This window comes from Rhagoletis pomonella, unplaced genomic scaffold (genome assembly GCF_013731165.1).
Source record: "Rhagoletis pomonella isolate Grant_MI unplaced genomic scaffold, Rhpom_1.0 Rhpom_scaffold_00002, whole genome shotgun sequence".
Classification (NCBI taxonomy): domain Eukaryota; kingdom Metazoa; phylum Arthropoda; class Insecta; order Diptera; family Tephritidae; genus Rhagoletis; species Rhagoletis pomonella.
Genome location: NW_023458556.1, coordinates 14647821 through 14665084, shown reverse-complemented (window position 1 = coordinate 14665084; position 17264 = coordinate 14647821). Strand labels below are relative to the sequence as shown.

Genomic DNA, 17264 nt, shown 5'->3' with positions numbered 1-17264 from the left:
ATGAAGATGAAGATGAAGATGAAGATGAAGATGAAGATGAAGATGAAAACGGTGACGGGGTTAAGAAACATGTAGATGTAGAGGATCAAGAGGACGAAGAAGGTGAAGGCGAAGATGAAAAAGAAGTTTCACTTCTTCTGCGCATAGGGACTACATGTACTTTATTTTTTTAAGAACAATCTACTGTCATTTGGCTGGAAATGTGGGAAACTTCTATTTAAAACTTGAATGTGTATGTATGTATGTCAAAATCTGCTCGTATGTTTATTTCTATTATTCAGCGCGCCAATAATTTCATAGAGGAAGCTTTCCTCTATTTTCCGGCACAAACATACAAAAGATGCACCAAAAGTTAATTCGCTCCTGACGGAGTATAGTTTGTTAATAAAGCCATTCTACTATCATGCAATTATTGAAGCCAATTCAGTTGCCAACAAATAAAAGCCATCACAATACCATTTCAAAAAGTTTCCTCTGCACATTCCCGAATGAGTTTTACCAATTCAAATGCTATGGACCAATATAGCCAACAAGTGTATAAATAAATGAAAATGCCAACAAAAGTTGCACAACAAAATGTATACATCAGTGAACAATTAGAATACTTGATAAAATTTCAAAATACAAAATTGAAGGAAGAGCAAATGCTAAGGATGAGAAAGTAAAGGAGACAAGATGATGGTGACAACCGGTGTGAAGCAGAAAGCCCGCTCTATATTAAGTTGAGTAAAAGTGTGGCTAGGTATTATTTATGTATGTTCGCGAAGAGCTGAGTGGGTGTGAGCAGTAAATATTCTCAAAAAGAAAAAAAATACTAAAGCAAGGCAAGCAAGCCAATTTTAATTTGGCCACGGCAACAAAATGGCTGCAAAAGCTCAGCCTCAGCGGCTATAAATGCGGCCTTACGCAATAGAATGCTATAAATACTCAGATTAAATGCCGCCGCACAATACGCCGCTCACTTATTATATTTATGTAGGTATGTGCCACTGTATATTCATTTGATTCGCTTGCCGCTACTTTGAGCCGTCTCCTGTTGCCAACCGCTCGCCTGGGGCACTAATAAAGACGAAGAAGATTAAGACGAATATAACAAAAAAAAAAAAAGATAGACGATTGTGAAAGGTGAAATTATTAACTTGGCAGCTGGTTCACAAAAAGGCCAACTATGGCAATTCATGGCAATGCAAAAGCAAAAAGCAACACTACAAACTGTAACGGAAATGGCATTTCCTCTGGCTAAGTTTGCTGAGCGATGCGGCAAACAGCCAAACAGCAATGCAGCCAACAGGAAATGCAATCTTTTGTGCGTGTGTGTGTGTGTGTTTGTGTGCACGTTTGCTGGCAATAAATGCAAACTATTCATCTTGTATCGAAGATGAAACAGTCTCGGTGCTCTCAAATAAAGGTGGAGCATTTTCATTCAATGGCCGTAATTACTTCTTTGCGTTCCACTTAGTTTTGATGATGCGCCACGAAGCGAGCGAACGGGGCTAACAATGCCACAAGTAGTGTGCCGGGTGTGGCACTCTGGATTATGTTGATCATAATGGTGGCAATCAGCATGACCATGATGATGATGATGACGGCACTGCTGCTGTGGGAAACCAGCGCTACAGCGGCAACAAGGAGGGGGCGGCTAGGAGCAGGCAAGCAGGGAAGCCCGGAAAATTTGGCAGGTGAAGAATTACGAATTTTAAAAGTTGCATCAACTTGTAAGTTACTGAACTTGCTGCTGCAACGTGCAACACACACAACAGTAGTGTGGCAATACAATAGCAGAACACAGACCAACAACAACGGTAACGAACGACATGCACAACTGGCGGCACGTTGCGTGTGGGCGTGTGGGCGTGTGTGCGGCGTTGGTGGTTGACTGAGCAGGAAATTGCAATTATTGCCAAGACTTGCGAAGAGATTAAAAGTAGACAAGCAACAGTAATAGGAGCAACAACAACAAGCATCGGTTAAATGTGGCAGCAGCCGCCCTTGTAGCAGGAGCAGCAACAAGGGTTCGCTGTCGACCAACAGCTGCTTCTGCTTCTGATGCTGCTACCTGCCAAAAGCGATGTTGAAAATAAAAAGTAAAATGTTGCTTCTTTTGTTGTTTTTTATTTTTATTTTTCCATCTCTTCTGCTTCCGTTCGCCTGCTGTTCACTTGCTCTTGCTAGATTTCTTGCGGCAATCAGTGCGGAAAGTTTTCGCGCTTCTTAATTTTTTCTTCGCTTTTGCGTTTTTTGTTATTCCTTATTGTTGTTGCGCCATTTTGTGATCTTGCCATGCTTTTTTTGCTTCGGTTTTTTCCTTTACAACATTTCACTACTTTTTCTGTAGCGTTTATTGTTGTTGTTTTCTCCTGTACATAAATTAAAAATATTTCAAAGCATCAACAACAACAACATTGCTGGCATTTTTTCATTGCACTTTTTTCGTAGCGGCGTGCGTTTATTTGGCGATTGCAGTTTTTCATTTTAATTTTCATTTATGTAAATGAAATTTGCTGGGCCTGGCAGGACTTTTGTTGTTCGCTGTTTTTTTTTGTTGGTAGCTACAACGCAAATGTTTTATTAATTTGGCGGATGTTTATTGCTGGGCAGGCAATGTTTGATTTTTGAATGCAATAAATGGTGGACAAATGGTTGTGGAGAATTTTAATTTATTCTCTTACAATGGAAATTTGTTAAGCGCTTATGCTAGGCAATATGTTATATAACTATGAAAATTAAAAATATGATTATTTAAAAAAAAATATTTTAAAAATTCGGTGCAATGTAGGATAGCAATAAAAATATCATGTAAAAGAAAAAATTCTGTAGATTTACAACAGAATAAATTTTTTGGGTGCATAAGGACGAATGGGGGGTATGGAAAATGTCCTGTACAAGTTTTGTCCTTAAATATCCTTGAAAATTTGCGATATTATTTTTTTTAATTATTGTTTGAAGACTAATATACGCACGATTTCATCATCGAATTTCGTCCCACAAACTTTATTAACTTATAAAGATAAAATTTATTAAAAGCGCATTTTCAATACCTATTCGTCCTTATAAACTAAAAAACTTTACTGCTCTTAAATTCTACAGAATTTTCTCTTTCCTTTGGTATCCATATTGTTATTCTACAAAGCAATGACTATTTTTAAATAATTTTTTAAAATAATCATATCTTTAAAATTTCAAAGTCCTTTGAAAAAATATCCTGACGTCAGAGTGAAAAACTAAAAAAGCAGCTTTACTTTATGTGGCCTATAGTTTCGTGAGTATATCGATTCTTGCTTGCGTTTTGATTTTTGTTTTTGTCGCAAGGTGATATCAAATTATGGATCGTGATCGAGAGTTTTGTCTAATATTCTTTTGTTTGCCACTCGATTTCCTCAGCAAACAGTCGGCTCTGTAGGAAGGAGTTTTTTTCGCTTAGGCTCAAAGCTGACATTACTGTTGGTGCTGATGTCTAATTTCGAGAAGTCATAACAGAAAATAGAGCTTGAATTTACTGATGATAACGATGTCATCGGCATACGCCAGCAATTGTCCCTCTTGTAAAAAATTTCACCTGGACAGATCAGTTCTGGGGCTTAATATCTTCTCCAGTGTTAGATTAAAGAAACCGTTTGGTTGGAAGTGGCTCGGCGAAGTCCTTAACAATTATGACGCAGCTTGTGGTATTGCTCAAAGTCATTTTACGCAGTCTAATTAGTTTCACGGCTATAGTAAATTCAGACATTGCGCCAAAGGGTAGATTAAGTTAGATTGAAGTAGCTGCTAAAGATCACACTACCGATCACTATGTGATACCACCCAGATTATGAATCACACCTACTCGAACCATCGTGTAGATTCTACAAACCTTAGAAGTTGACGAAGATCTAATGGGGATAAGTCGCCTAGTTCCTTGAAAAATTTAGAACCCATGAATTTCCTTCTTCTCTTTTTAAGATTCTGTAAAAGTCTTTGGAAGAGACCGCCAGCCTCTCCAGCTTTTTGTTCAGTACCACGCCTAGGTACTGGGTTAACTACCCTAGTTTGAGCGTAGTATTTTCTATAATGTGAATAGCACAAGGTCTGTTTTGTATGGGTTCATTCACAAGACCTTTTTCTTTGGTCCAAATTTTCACCAATCTTAATTTGATTTGCATGATGTCACACAGTGTTTGTGGAAATTTGCCACTAACCACCACCGCAAGATCGTAAGCATACGCTATGATCTTAGATCCTCCTTCCCTGCAGCAGACCATTGACCACCACTACCCAAAGAAGAGGAGAGAGGGAATATCTGATCAGCGTTGTTCCCGCCAATTCCGCTAACTCTGACAACTAGCAATTTACGCACGAGCGAGACTAGCTGAATATAAATGCTCAGATCAGTTAGAGACTCCGCGATTTACACGAGTGTAACACTATTCAAGGCGCCCACGATATCCAGGAATATATTTCTTAAATAATAAGGATTTCTCAATGTGCATAACAATTTCGTGCAGAGCTGTTTTAGTCGATTTTGCCCTTCATGTAAGCATGCTGAGATTTCCTAAACTCATTGCCGATTGATTTTCTCATATGAGATGCAATCAGTTGCTCCAGTTTCTTTAACTGGAAAGAGTATAGACTTATAGGCCTAAAGCCTTTGAAGATGGTATGAGAAGAGAGACTACCCTCGATTTTTTCAACAACTCTGGGATGTGACTTCCTTGCAAATGCAAAACAACCATATTACACTTATCTCCAATGACTGCTGTAGCTCTGCCGGTGAAACTCTGACCGGACCCGGGGTTTTTGTACGACTTAAAAAACTCTATAGCCCAAACTAATCTTTCCTTGATGAGAAGACCAGCTGTTACCGGCTGATCTCTTTCTAGAAGTGGAATATCGGCAGCGCCTGGAAAATATATACTAAGGAGATGATCGAGGGTATCCTCTTCAGCTCCATTCACGTTCCATCGGTTCGTAGCAAGCATCCTGTGGCGACGCGAGGTCAACTCGAGAGAACCTTCCAGAGTTTCGGGTCTACAGACATAGATTCCATCGGGCCAGAGAAGCACCTGGTCTATGGTGAATTTGCCAGGTCCTAAGCTATACGGATAATACCTAAACAGTAATAATACTAATAATTAAGTATTTTACGTTATCGACATATAAACGATTAGATTTTATTAAAAACAATTTTTATTTTTATTTTTAAATAAATACATAAATGTAAGAAATTCAATAAATTAAAATCAATAAATAATGAAATAAATAAATAAACGATTTTGCTAAGATTATCGCACTCAAAATTAATTAGCGATATGCTACAAAAACAATTAACACTACAAAGATCTAAATTTCATACTAATGACAGCATTCCTTTGCAAGGACAGCAGATTGATATTTGCAAATACATACACACATCGGATAGCATATGTTACTAATTAAATAATAAATACAATAAACTATGTACACGTACATCCATATATCCATATTGTCTATGCATACATATGTACATACATATATGTATATGTTCATAAGTAACCACTTAAATGCGTAATTAATTGAAATCGAGCACCGGTCAACCGTTACCATTACCACCTAGTCAACACACCACACCCTGAGCAGCACTGCGACTCAACTATGCAACATGATTAAGCACGTCTGGTATTAATTGGTCCTCCTCATCCTCGTCATCTTCGTCATCCTCGTCGTCATCCTCGTCATCGTCATCATCATCGTCGCCCTCTTCGTCGTCATCGCCCTCCTCATATTCATCACCGTTGCCATCCTCATCGGCTGCATTATTAACGGAAGGAGCTGCTAGATTTGAATTGACTTTATGAATGAGTTTATTTTGAATGGCTGGCTCGAGAAAGTGCAACGGTATTGGTATGGGACTTGAAATGGCTACTGGTGTGGCGGGGGAGGAGGAGGAGGAGGAGGAGGAGATGCTGTCGTGCGGATGACCATAGAGTAAATATGTGTCTTTTGTGTTGCTACCCTCGTCTGCCTCTCGGCTGGGCACCGACGTGGCATGCGACTTTAAAGCAACTCCGGTTGTATTAATTAAATGTAAATGAGTGCTAGCCGTTATTGTTTTTGTTGCTGTCGTTGGTGCTGCATTCGCGTCAGACGCATTTCCTGTCAATGGCAAGTGTGCTGGGTCAGCTTGTGCCGCAGTTGCTGGTGACATGTTTTTATTAGAAACGTTGGCCAATGAGGATTTGGTGTGATTTAAAATCGTCAACTTATTAACGGTGGACTGAGTTGATGCCACTTCTCTATTGAATTGTGTCTGAACTGGTGTTGAGTTTGTTGATGGCGCATTGACAGCTGCAGCATTCCCATCATTCGCTGAGGGAGTTGCTGTTGCATTTTTTACTTTCGTTGCAGTTATTGTCTCATTATTTTCCTGCTCCGCTAAATTCCCCAGCTGGTAATCACTGTTGGCATCAAAATCGTCAACATCGCCATCATCCTCATCGTCATTGTCATCGTCATCGCCATCGTCATTGTCATTATTTTGCGTTTCATCGTCCCAACTGGGCATTGGTGGCGGTGTGATGCGCGGCGCTGCCGTTGAGGTCAACATGAACTCATCCAAAATCTCGCAATTTTTACCCAAATATCCTTGTTTGCATTCGCAGCGATAACTGCCATCATTCTTGGTGAATGATATGCAACGTCCGCCATTCGCGCACGTATCCGGATGTTCATCGCAGTACGTCAGCTCTGTGAAGGCGTTTAAAAGTATGAAAAATATATGCAAATAAAAAGTAGATATTTTCATGTAGAGTGTGTAGTGTGTAGAGTAAATTGTAGTTGCTGCTTTAACACTTCTACGTCTACTCACTTTCATCGCACAGCATCCCACCCCAGCCTGGTTTACAATTACATTCCCACGGCCGTTCACAATCGCCATTCACACAACCTGGATAGGGGAAGCATTGGTCACAATTCGCGCCTGTCCAACCGACTCTGCAGCTGCAAAGCAAAAATAAAAGAAACAACAAGCAACGTACATATAAATGCTGGCAATGAGAGCGGTGATATAACAGCAATTCAATATGTTTTGTTTTTGAAGCCATTTTCAACACAGCAAACTCACCGACATTCTCCCGGTTTGGCACAGTAGCCACGCTGTTTGTGACAGCCCGTTGCACAAATAGCTAAACAAGTGTAATGAAAACAATCAAAAAACAATGAAATAAACAAAAACAATAACACCAAGAAACCAACAAACTCACATACACGCACCCAATCACATAGAAACGTAAGCTTTGCCGACAGTGTTGTCTCGCAAAATTTTCCGTATCCGGAAAGGAATAGGAAACTACTACAATTTTCAAAAAAAATTTAAAATTTCGTTCATCCGAAAAGAGATCCAAAAACATCGTGCTATATAAGAGAAATAATTATTTTAAATTTGTTTAATGAACAATGAACATTTAAAAGTGCCTCGTCAAAAAAAAAATAACACGCGAAAGCATTCTTTTTGCATATATTTCAATCATGTCAAAAAAGTTAACGTGAAAAATTTTAGAAATAAAATTTTTTATTAGTCGATTTATGGTCTTTACAAATGGTATGTGCGAAGTGCCAGACATATAGCTCAATATTTATGGAAAATAGGCGATATTAATGACGAAGATGTATTTCAGGTGCGCGATTCCTAAACGATCACCGATTTCTCTCAAATTTTCACTAACATGTTTTTTCTTAATGCCTTCAAATACTTTGTCGCATCACTCATAAACTTCGAAAACTCGTTTTTTTTAATCAGTCTATTGTTATATATACGTGAAGAAAATAATATATATGTACATATGTGCATAAGCAATATTATATAGAAATCTCCCATTCCAATATTTAATTACTTTACATTAGGGCTGTGCGATTAATTGATTACTCAAAATTTGAATTAATCATAAAGTAAATAATTCAATTATTCGATTAATTGGAAATTTTGATTACTCAAAAGTTCAGTTACTCGAGTAATCAAGATTTTTGATTAACCAAAAAAAAAATAAAAATATTTGAGTAATTTGCTTTATGATTAATCAACATTTCGAGTAAAATGAGTGATCAACATTTCAACTCTTTACATATGTATAAAGTAATTAAAGTTCCTTGATACTTTGAAAACAACGTTTCTGTTTTCAAAAATTAAAACGAAAAATTGTTTTCATATACAGAATGTAAAAAAGAAAATAGGCATTTTCCAAAGCAAACGCTTTTAACGAGCAAAATTATTATTTTTTGAGTAATCATATTTCAAGTAACTCGTTTTGAGTAATCAAAATCTTGTTTACTCGAGTAATTGATTAACCGAATAATTGATTTACCAACTTGCTCGAGTAATCGAATAATAGCACAGCCCTACTTTACATAATATGTCTTTTGACTGTGTATTGTGCTACGTGGCGTTACATACGCAGTATATCCTTTTCAAATTTTCATTTAAATACAATTCCGCTTTAATTCCTATTCTTTATACAAAAGTGAAGATTATGCATTTTCTAAGATAAGTGTGCTTTCATTTTCGACCAAAAACAAGTTTGAATAATTCGTCGATTTTGTTGGCGCAGCGCGAACTTAGGCGCAAATTCCTCGGCCTCTTCCGACACCAACTGGGCAAACACAACGGCATTTAGCGCTCGTTTCCGTAAGTTGATCAAATCTGGCCGATATGATTTCCTGGACTTAGTGGAAGCAAATTAAGACTTCAAGTAAATAAAACCCAAAAACAGAACCAAAGCTTTTCATCCATAAAAAAATTACATCATAAGAATATCGATTGACCACTTATGCTATGTAAGCATGTATTTTAAAAACAATTGAAATGAAATAGATAATCGTAGAAGTCCTATTGCCACTACCACTACTATCGCAGATATTAGTGAGAAGGTTCGATGGTTATTTTACTAAATGCAATAAATAGTTAATTTTACTGGAGGCAAGTGCCCCCGACCACAGGTGTCACTGAAGATAGCGGCGTTTTTGCTCGAAAGATGCTATTTCGTAGTGGACTCGCTACGTTTTCTAAGCGTAAGAAGATATTATGGTTGTTAGCCACACTAAGATACCAAGTTTATATATCGTCACTAGACACGAACAAAAGCGGCAACTGATATTAGATTGGTTAGATCAGATTCGATTATTGTTTAGAGAAGGGGGCAGCCCATATAGTTACCAGGAAGATTCATGGTACTAAAAATCTATTTGGTTACAAGTCTTCTTTGATCTGGGCCTACTAAGTTCTTCACTGTGAAAGATAATATGCTTAGCTTATCCCTCTTGACACTACCTGTACTGGTCAGGGGAAATCACTTCCAGGTGTCACACGTACTTCAATACTCTACCAGCAGAGGAGCCTTTAACAATGCATTGAATAAGTGTTTTTTTTTATCCTTGTTGATATTTCATGTACGAGGTTTTTAGCCTGCCAGTTAATTTCTGTATTTATCTAGTAATATTGAGACTTCCCTACATCAAATTAAATTCTCAAGTGGCTATATTTGTTGGTCGTCCCGCTTTCTCTACATTCTGCCTCAAATAAACAATGTATTTTAATGGCATACAACTCAGCTTAAAAAGGCGTCTATTTGGGTAAAAGGTCTTGCAGTTGGGTGTGCAATTTTGCGGAAGATATAAGCCCAATAAGCTAATAATACCCATCCAACTTGAGAATTTAAATTTTATGCCCCACTTCTTCCCTGCCAATTACATATAGAAGCCCTGGTTTTGTGAATAAGACCGCTTGCCATCCCCGATATTTGGCTTCTTCAGTCGAGGTTTTACATTGTCCCTCTTCTGGCGAAATTAAAGATACTAGTCTTCTTGGAGCCGATATCGAAATCGTTTTGACGAATATGTTCAGCGCTTTCTATAGGAGACAGTGGTTCCTACCTCTGATTAGGATTACAATGGAAAACCGAAGTCCTTGTGACTAAAAAGAGAGAGTAGCTCGATTACAGCGATGGATACTCCATAATACAGGGTGGATAACTTTTCTCTGTGGAACCTCATTCCTTCCTGCGTTAGAGTTCTTGGACATTTGGTCTTTCAGGGAAGATAGGCACGCAAAGGTTGTAAGATTGTTGCAATGGTATGCTTTTCGTTGGCCGGATGAATTCCTACTAACTCGAAGATGCTTCTGCCCATTACTTCTTGCTACTGTAGCCGTAGAGATTTTCACGCATATTCTGCCCTGAATTTAGTTAGCACTATTAGAAAAGCAGGTGTGGAGGTCCCTTCTGGAGATGAGCTGGGAAGATAAAATCTACCCCAGGGTGCTTGAATCAATCTTAAATAGGAGCAATGTACGACCAAAAAAAAAATATCAAAACAACACGAAAAAGTTTGGTTGTAACTGATCAGCTTGGCGAAATTTGCGTACTTTTTAAAACTTTCACTAAAAAAAGAGCTTGGAGGTACTTTCCAAAATATCTGTATATAAATATCGTTAAATGTTTATATTGTCTACCAAAAAAGGGTGCATTCAAAAACTATTAATTTCAGGCTAAAGCCTATTTAGAAACTAAAATTTTGTGCTTAACACAAAATCGCAAGCACACACTGAATTTCGAGCCATGCGTACGCTTGAATATATGTATGTGCAAGTATACAAGTGCGTGCGTTACAACAATTTTTTTTTTTTAAATTTATCAGTTACGGAATTTTTCAATTAATTCTCACTTAAGCCACACACACTCTCACCGCATGCCCTCTACTACATACATACATACATATGCGTATAGTATTTATGTATAGTCACCTGTTTGGCACAGTAGCCCCGTATAGCCTGGCAAGCAGTTGCATTCGAGTGGCTTTTGACATGTACCATGTTGGCAGCCGGGCAGTACGGCACAGTCACTGCAATTGCGCCCAGCCCAACCTAGGCGACAACGACACTCACCAGGGGCCTCACAGTAGCCGCGTGTATTGTGGCAGCCCGAACGGCAGGTTGCTAAAAACAAAGCAAAGTTAAAAATGAAATTGAGTTTGGAACACGCAAGTGGCTATACTTTTTTGCCTATTGATAGGTGTATGTGCATGTAAGTATGAAATGTATGTATATGTGAATGAAAAATTTGGTTAAGGCCTACGAAATTTTGCTTAAATATGAAATATCTTCTTAACGTATACTCGTATACGTATATTCAGATTCACTTACGTTCGGTACAAAAGAGCCCATCCCAGCCTGGCTTGCAGATACATTCGAACGGTTTATTGCAATAGCCATGTTGGCAGCCCGGCAGTGGTATGCAACGTTCACAGAAATCGCCTGTGTAACCGATGCGACAGCGACACTCGTCCGGACGTTGGCAGTAGCCTGTCAGAAGAATAAATCATTTAGTTTGTGTTTGCAAATATTCCTACAAGTGCATAGGTATTTTTTTTTTGTTTTGTTGACCAGCTTAAAGAAGTCTGCTGTTGAATTTGCTTTTATTAATTGGTCTGGGCCTAGCAACCAAATGTGTTGTCATTTATGAGTGTAGGTAAGAATGAAAAGTGTTAAAATCGATAAAAATGATGCAGGCAAAGCTTTGAAAATGAATTATCTATTTACAATTGAATAGCTTTTGAGGTGTGTGAAAAGTTTGTGATCAGCACTGATAGTGATATTTTATGGAAATAAATAAAGTTTTCAATTTTAGTAAATAAATAAAGATGCTCTCTTTCGTTTTTATAAATTTTGCATTCATTTATATTTTTGCTTTATATTTAATGCCAGCTTAGTTAAATCAATATAACTTATTTGGATACAAGAAGAAAAAATGATTGAATGACAGAGCGTATGAGTGACTTTAATTTGTCGAATGATAGATCCTTATCGAATTTTCTTGAATCCAAGACATTAATATATATTAGTATCGGTATCCATGCCCTTATATAATTTGTTATTTCTTGATTTAATTTCTCAGTCTATTGATTTTGTCTTACCATTCATTGGATCGCATCCTTTGCGACACAGCGGCACTTGACACAGGTCGCCTTGCCAGCCGGGCAGGCATTTGACATTACCCTTTTCATCGCAAATGTAATGTAAATTAATTTTCTCTCTTTGAGATTTTTGACAAGCCTGAAAATAATAAGCAATATTGCAGTGCAGTATAAACAGTTAATAATTTGCTTATGTAGCAATTGGAATGTATTTAGGAAAAACAATTTTGTCATTAAATAAATTTTATATATATATATATGTATATCTACATCCTACTAATATAAATGTGAAAGTTTGTATGTTTGTGTGTTGGAATTGTTTTGTTTTGGATGGGTTTTCATGCAATTTTGCAAACACCTTATGACCTGGATTGAAAAATAGGCTACTTTTTTTTAAAGGTGTCAACTGTTAAATTAAATGATTAAGTTTTATCAATTATATATTAATTTAAGAGGGCTTTGGAAAAGATTAACGTGCAAGCCTAGCGATCCAAAGATTGCAGGTTTGAATCCAGAATTTTTTTTTGGGAACATTTTATTATTATCTTATTTGTTTTCCACATTTTGCACTCAAACTATCCAATTTATTCCCAATTTTAATAAATAATATTTTTTATAACAATTTGAATTTTTATTTTTCGTTGATTTTAGTTAGACAGATTCTCTCCTATGAAGAAAATATTTAAAAACTTTTTATTTCGTTTTTATACATAATCATCGTGAATCGATCCCGGGACTTGCTTAATGATAATTATTATTGTTATAATATGCACTCTACCCAATCAGCTACAACAGCCCATTTTCGAATTGAAATTTTAATACGAGAGACTTATTATCCTTTTTAAACATTTATATTTTCAACTGAAATTCCTACCTCAGCGTATGCTCAACTTAGTATATTTCACATTTTTTTAAGAAAACCAACAAATTGTGAAAAAAGTTGGAAATGTTGGAAAATTTATATTTCCTAAACTAAACCTTTTCCAACAGTATTTCAGAAAAAGCCAAATGAAGTTCAGAAAAAGCCAAATGAAATTCAGAAAAACACAATTGTATTTCAGAATAGTTCAAATGATTTTCAGAAAAACGTAAATGTATTTCAGAAAAGGGCGAATGTATTTCAGAAAAGCACAAAGGTATTTAAGAAAAGCATAACATTTTTCTAAAAAACAAAATTTTGATGAAACTTTTTCGAATTTTTTTTTTAACACGCAAAGTCTGAAACTCGGACTTATATGGTTTTTAGCTTTAATTTCACAAAAAAGATAATGAATATTAAATAAAAAAAAATTAAAGTATCCACAATTTTTTGAAATTTCGCGTACCTATTCATATTTTCACTACTGTAAGTTAGCTTGGCGCAGAAAATCACTAGTTTTTATTGCATTCAATGTTGAACGTCCTTATATTAAAAGAAAAAAGTGGAAGTATTTTTAATTTATTTTTTAGCGAAGTAAATATCTGGGTCTCAGTTATGTTTAAAATAGCTCACTAAAACTTACCCTTTGTTTCCATTCCGGCATATCCGAGTTAGCATATCTCAAATCGTAGTTACGTTTATGGTATGAAATAGCTGGCAGTAATGTTGGTGCCAGCGTAAAGTAGGCCAAATAAATAAGCCAATTGCAAGACATATTTTTGTGTTGTTATTCTGCTTCTTGTTTACATGTAATCTTAGTAATTATGCAATCGAAAGATACTCAATTAAACTTTGCCAAACACGTTTTGAATTGTTTTTTTCTTATATAAAACGCTCATCAAAGAAATTGCACTTTCTTTTGGCACAGATCCAATAGTGAAGCCGGTGAATGCAAAAAAGTAAATAAATAAATATGGGCACTAGTAAAAATAAACTAAATAAAATATGAGGCCAAGCAAAGGCGTGATATTAAAAAAAGCGTACATACATAGCTTGTTGTCAGTGCATTTATTTGGCACACTTGAATAAATGTGTATGCATGTACATTAGATCGTACCAGACACAAAAAGTTCGCCGCACGCCACTGAGTCTAAAATATTTTTGCATAGAGAAAAAAAAAAAATTATATATTTTTTTTTGGCCGCAGATAAGGGTCGCCTTTTTAAATTATTCGTCATAACTTCAGCATTTAAAGTAAGATTTAGCAATGTTCTTGACTCAAGAAGAAAATTGTTTGTTTGAAAGTTCATTGACCCCTAGTACCTCATTCTAGTACTTACCCAGCAGATCTCAGTTACTACCACCCTAATGTCAAGTAAATTAAAGCTATGGAAGTATTTAGATTATTCCAGTCGAACTATAAAAAAAAATTATTGTCGAATGTAGGTCGCACCGAAAAATCTAAAATGGCGACTATTAGGTTGGGCCAAAAAAAAAAATTTTGTTTCGAAATTGCCTTGCAAAAATACTTTAGACACCAAATTTTTTTGTTTGCTGGTAAGCTGGTGCAGTCTAATGTACACAAGTGCGCACAAATAAACACACAACATGGAAAGTGAGAAAAAAAACGCGTCGCGAAGCATGTTAAATTATCGTTTAGCGCGCTGTGGCTATTGAAGCCAATGCGTCTGCGCGCGTACTGTCCAAGTATGCATGTATGCATGTATACAATAACAAGAAGTGTAAGAATAAGAAAAAAAAACAAATAAACTAAAAAAATTAAACAAAATAAATTAAAATAAAAACACTTTCGACGCGCAGTAAATGGGTGTTGGGAGAAATTTCGATGACAAATCGCGATTGACGAGTTATAGTTGTTTTTTTTTTTTTTTTTTTTTTTTAGCGAGTAAACGACTGTGACGCGCATGAAAGTGGAAATTCAATTATGAACAAAATTTTTGTATAAAAAATCCAGATATGGAAAATTTTTTTAATTCGCATGACTTCATAGCATTTTTAAAACATTTGGAATTAATATGCACATATTGTTTTTAGCAAAATATGCCTCTCTCACTGCTGCTTCTATGCGTTTGTTGAAAGTGGGTCACATTAATTTTAAATTAATTAATTTAAATTTTTATGACTGAAGTCGGTGGCAGTACATAAATAGTTCATGCCACTTTAAGTACAAGTAGTTACACACAGTTAGTAATGATACAAAAAAAAATAATAATCATAGCCACAACTCACTAACAAATTTAACTTGTGTATGTAAAAAATAAAATTTTAGTTTTTTTTTTAATTTCTTATAAATTGCACCGCTGCTAGTAGATCATTTGCGCTTTTTTGCATAAATTTTCACCGATTTTATCTCTTCTTTTCTCCTTTTCAATATAAACAACTTACTTCAACGTTCGTCCAACGACTGCGCGCGAAGCTCTGATCAAACTAATTTCTTTTTGACCACTCAACTGCAATTCAAGTCCATGGCCAAGTGAAGTATGGCTTGAGTGCTTTTCAGTTTCACTTCTTTATTGTTTTGCAGAAGCGTGTTTTGTAGTTGAATTTGAGCGTGAGTGAGAGTAGTTGAGAGTTGGCTTCGGCGATAAGTTGATTCTGAAGTGTGTCAACCGGTCGGTGTTAATCAGCTGTTTCAGTTGCCGCAAGTTCTTTTTAACGCATTTCAAGTTTGCTATCTAAACTGCGCTCTCCGATTATTAAAAGTTTAACAGTGTAATGTATACACTGGAAGAAAATTATAGGCTAAGCAGTAAATCAAATTGCGTTGGTGTACAACTCCGGAGGCTTAATTATAGATAAGGTATTCAAATGATGTTATAAAAAATAAGCAAAATGGAAAATTATAAAAGAAATATTCGAATATGAAATTTTTTCCTATGTGTTTGGCCTGTAATTGTGTTGTGAGTATTGCATTGAGATTTAAATGGAGGAACTAGGTCGGCAATTTAAAGAGCGCTTCTTAATATACGCTTTCAAGCTGTGTTTATTTTTAAATCGCATCCTATTCAGAAGCTAAATTAGAAGATCTACGAATATTACAGACAATCGAAGGTAGAAGCGAAGGTGTCGAAGGAAGTAAAATAAAGAAAAATCAATCAAAATAAGGCATGTAGCTGTAGGTATAAACCTAAAATGCATAGGAAATATTATGAATTTCCACAAGATCTCGGTCGTAAATTCTCTAGATAAAGGCCTGATTCCATTTAGAGCCTTGCTAGATTTCCATAACTGAAAACCCCTTATACAGATAATCTATTCTAGCACATAATAGATTTTCTCAACAATGTTATCACCCAATAGAATTTGGACAAGCCCTAGAAAGCAAAAATTAAACAGAGATAATCACTTCAGGCGCTGAACCGATTCTCGTAGACCCTCGGATGGCGTTCTCACGCGATATATTGACTTCGATAGCCGGTTCAGGTCATAGTTCGATTTTCTCTGCTACGTCTACGTTGGCAGCACGAGGATAGTATCTACTTGGGACAGCCTTAAAACCTTGTAATCTTGACTTAAATAACTTTATATGCCTAGAACCTGGACTGGCTCCTTATCCTTTGAGATAATCACTTTTGGTGGTGGGAAGATTTCTTTAACTGAGATCATTTTTGGCAGTGCCTGAACTTGCCGTATTCTAAAAAATCCAACCGTTATTTTGTATCAGGGACTGTCTGGGAATTTCGATTAGTAATTCGAGATTTAATTAGACGGAAGCTGTCCGGATTCACTGATCGTGGTTTTAAATATTTTTCGTTGTACATTAAGTAGTTTTTCAAATGTACATAGCTCATTTTGTCGATAATAAATGCATTCGATTATACGAAATTCAGAAATCAGATTTCACCGAGCCCAAAAGAACAACTGGTGCGATGAGGAATGTCTTGAGGGTTCAGAGGAAAAAAGTGGGCGCAACGCGAGCTACATATATGGGGCCCATATGGGGAGTCGAAGAGGGAAGAGAGAAAAATTTGCCAAAATACGGGAGCGTTAAGAGCTTGAAATGCTAGCCGACAGAAGAAACAGCCGAAAATTTTATCAGTTAGGCGACTTACGTAAGGTTCCAAGAACGGTGCCGAATCCCTGTAAGAATAATCCCTGAAGCCCATTTTTTAACGAAGTGATTGGCCTTATCAGTGTAGCATAAGACCTGGCAAATCCACCGTAGACCATGTATTCACAATATGTGACCTGGTCTACGAAAAGGGAGCTTACGTGCGAAAACTAGTTTTCTGTGAAAAAGCTGTTAAAAGTAAGCAACTCGTTTCGTCAGTTTCTCATTATCTCGTTAATTGTTCTCCGCGCCGGACGTCCAGTAAGTGTTGTTGTTGGTCCAGTAAGTGTTGTTGTTGGTCGGAATATTATTATAGTTCATCGTGTAAGTTGCTAGTGTGGAACATTTAAAAAAGTAACACTGAAGAAGTGACGTTTACTGTTTCTGTTGATTATCGTCTTCGCATTTCGCATGAAATGA

General features: G+C 36.4%; 1 protein-coding gene across 1 annotated transcript; it reads right to left on the bottom strand.

Moving 5' to 3' along the window:
* Window positions 1-5513: 5513 nt before the first annotated feature.
* Window positions 5514-13563, bottom strand: LOC118734462 (teneurin-3-like). The gene is made up of 7 exons (XM_036464180.1): window positions 13416-13563; window positions 11914-12052; window positions 11144-11302; window positions 10745-10936; window positions 7076-7136; window positions 6821-6951; window positions 5514-6699 (listed from the first exon to the last, which is right to left on the bottom strand). Exons 1-7 carry the CDS (start codon window positions 13545-13547, stop codon window positions 5606-5608), a joined length of 1908 nt encoding a protein of 635 aa, XP_036320073.1. The 5' UTR covers window positions 13548-13563; the 3' UTR covers window positions 5514-5605.
* Between the last annotated feature and the right edge of the window lie 3701 nt (window positions 13564-17264).

What these genes read in the sequence shown, in the direction of transcription:
- LOC118734462 (XM_036464180.1), bottom strand. Translation starts at nt 13,547, where the DNA reads ATGTCTTGCAATTGGCTTATTTATTTGGCCTACTTTACGCTGGCACCA. An exon ending in TGGGCTCTTTTGTACCGAAC is followed by an intron (nt 10,937 to 11,143) that starts GTAAGTGAATCT and finishes CTTTGTTTTTAG; the next exon opens with CAACCTGCCGTTCGGGCTGC. An exon ending in GCCAAACCGGGAGAATGTCG is followed by an intron (nt 6,952 to 7,075) that starts GTGAGTTTGCTG and finishes TTTGCTTTGCAG; the next exon opens with CTGCAGAGTCGGTTGGACAG.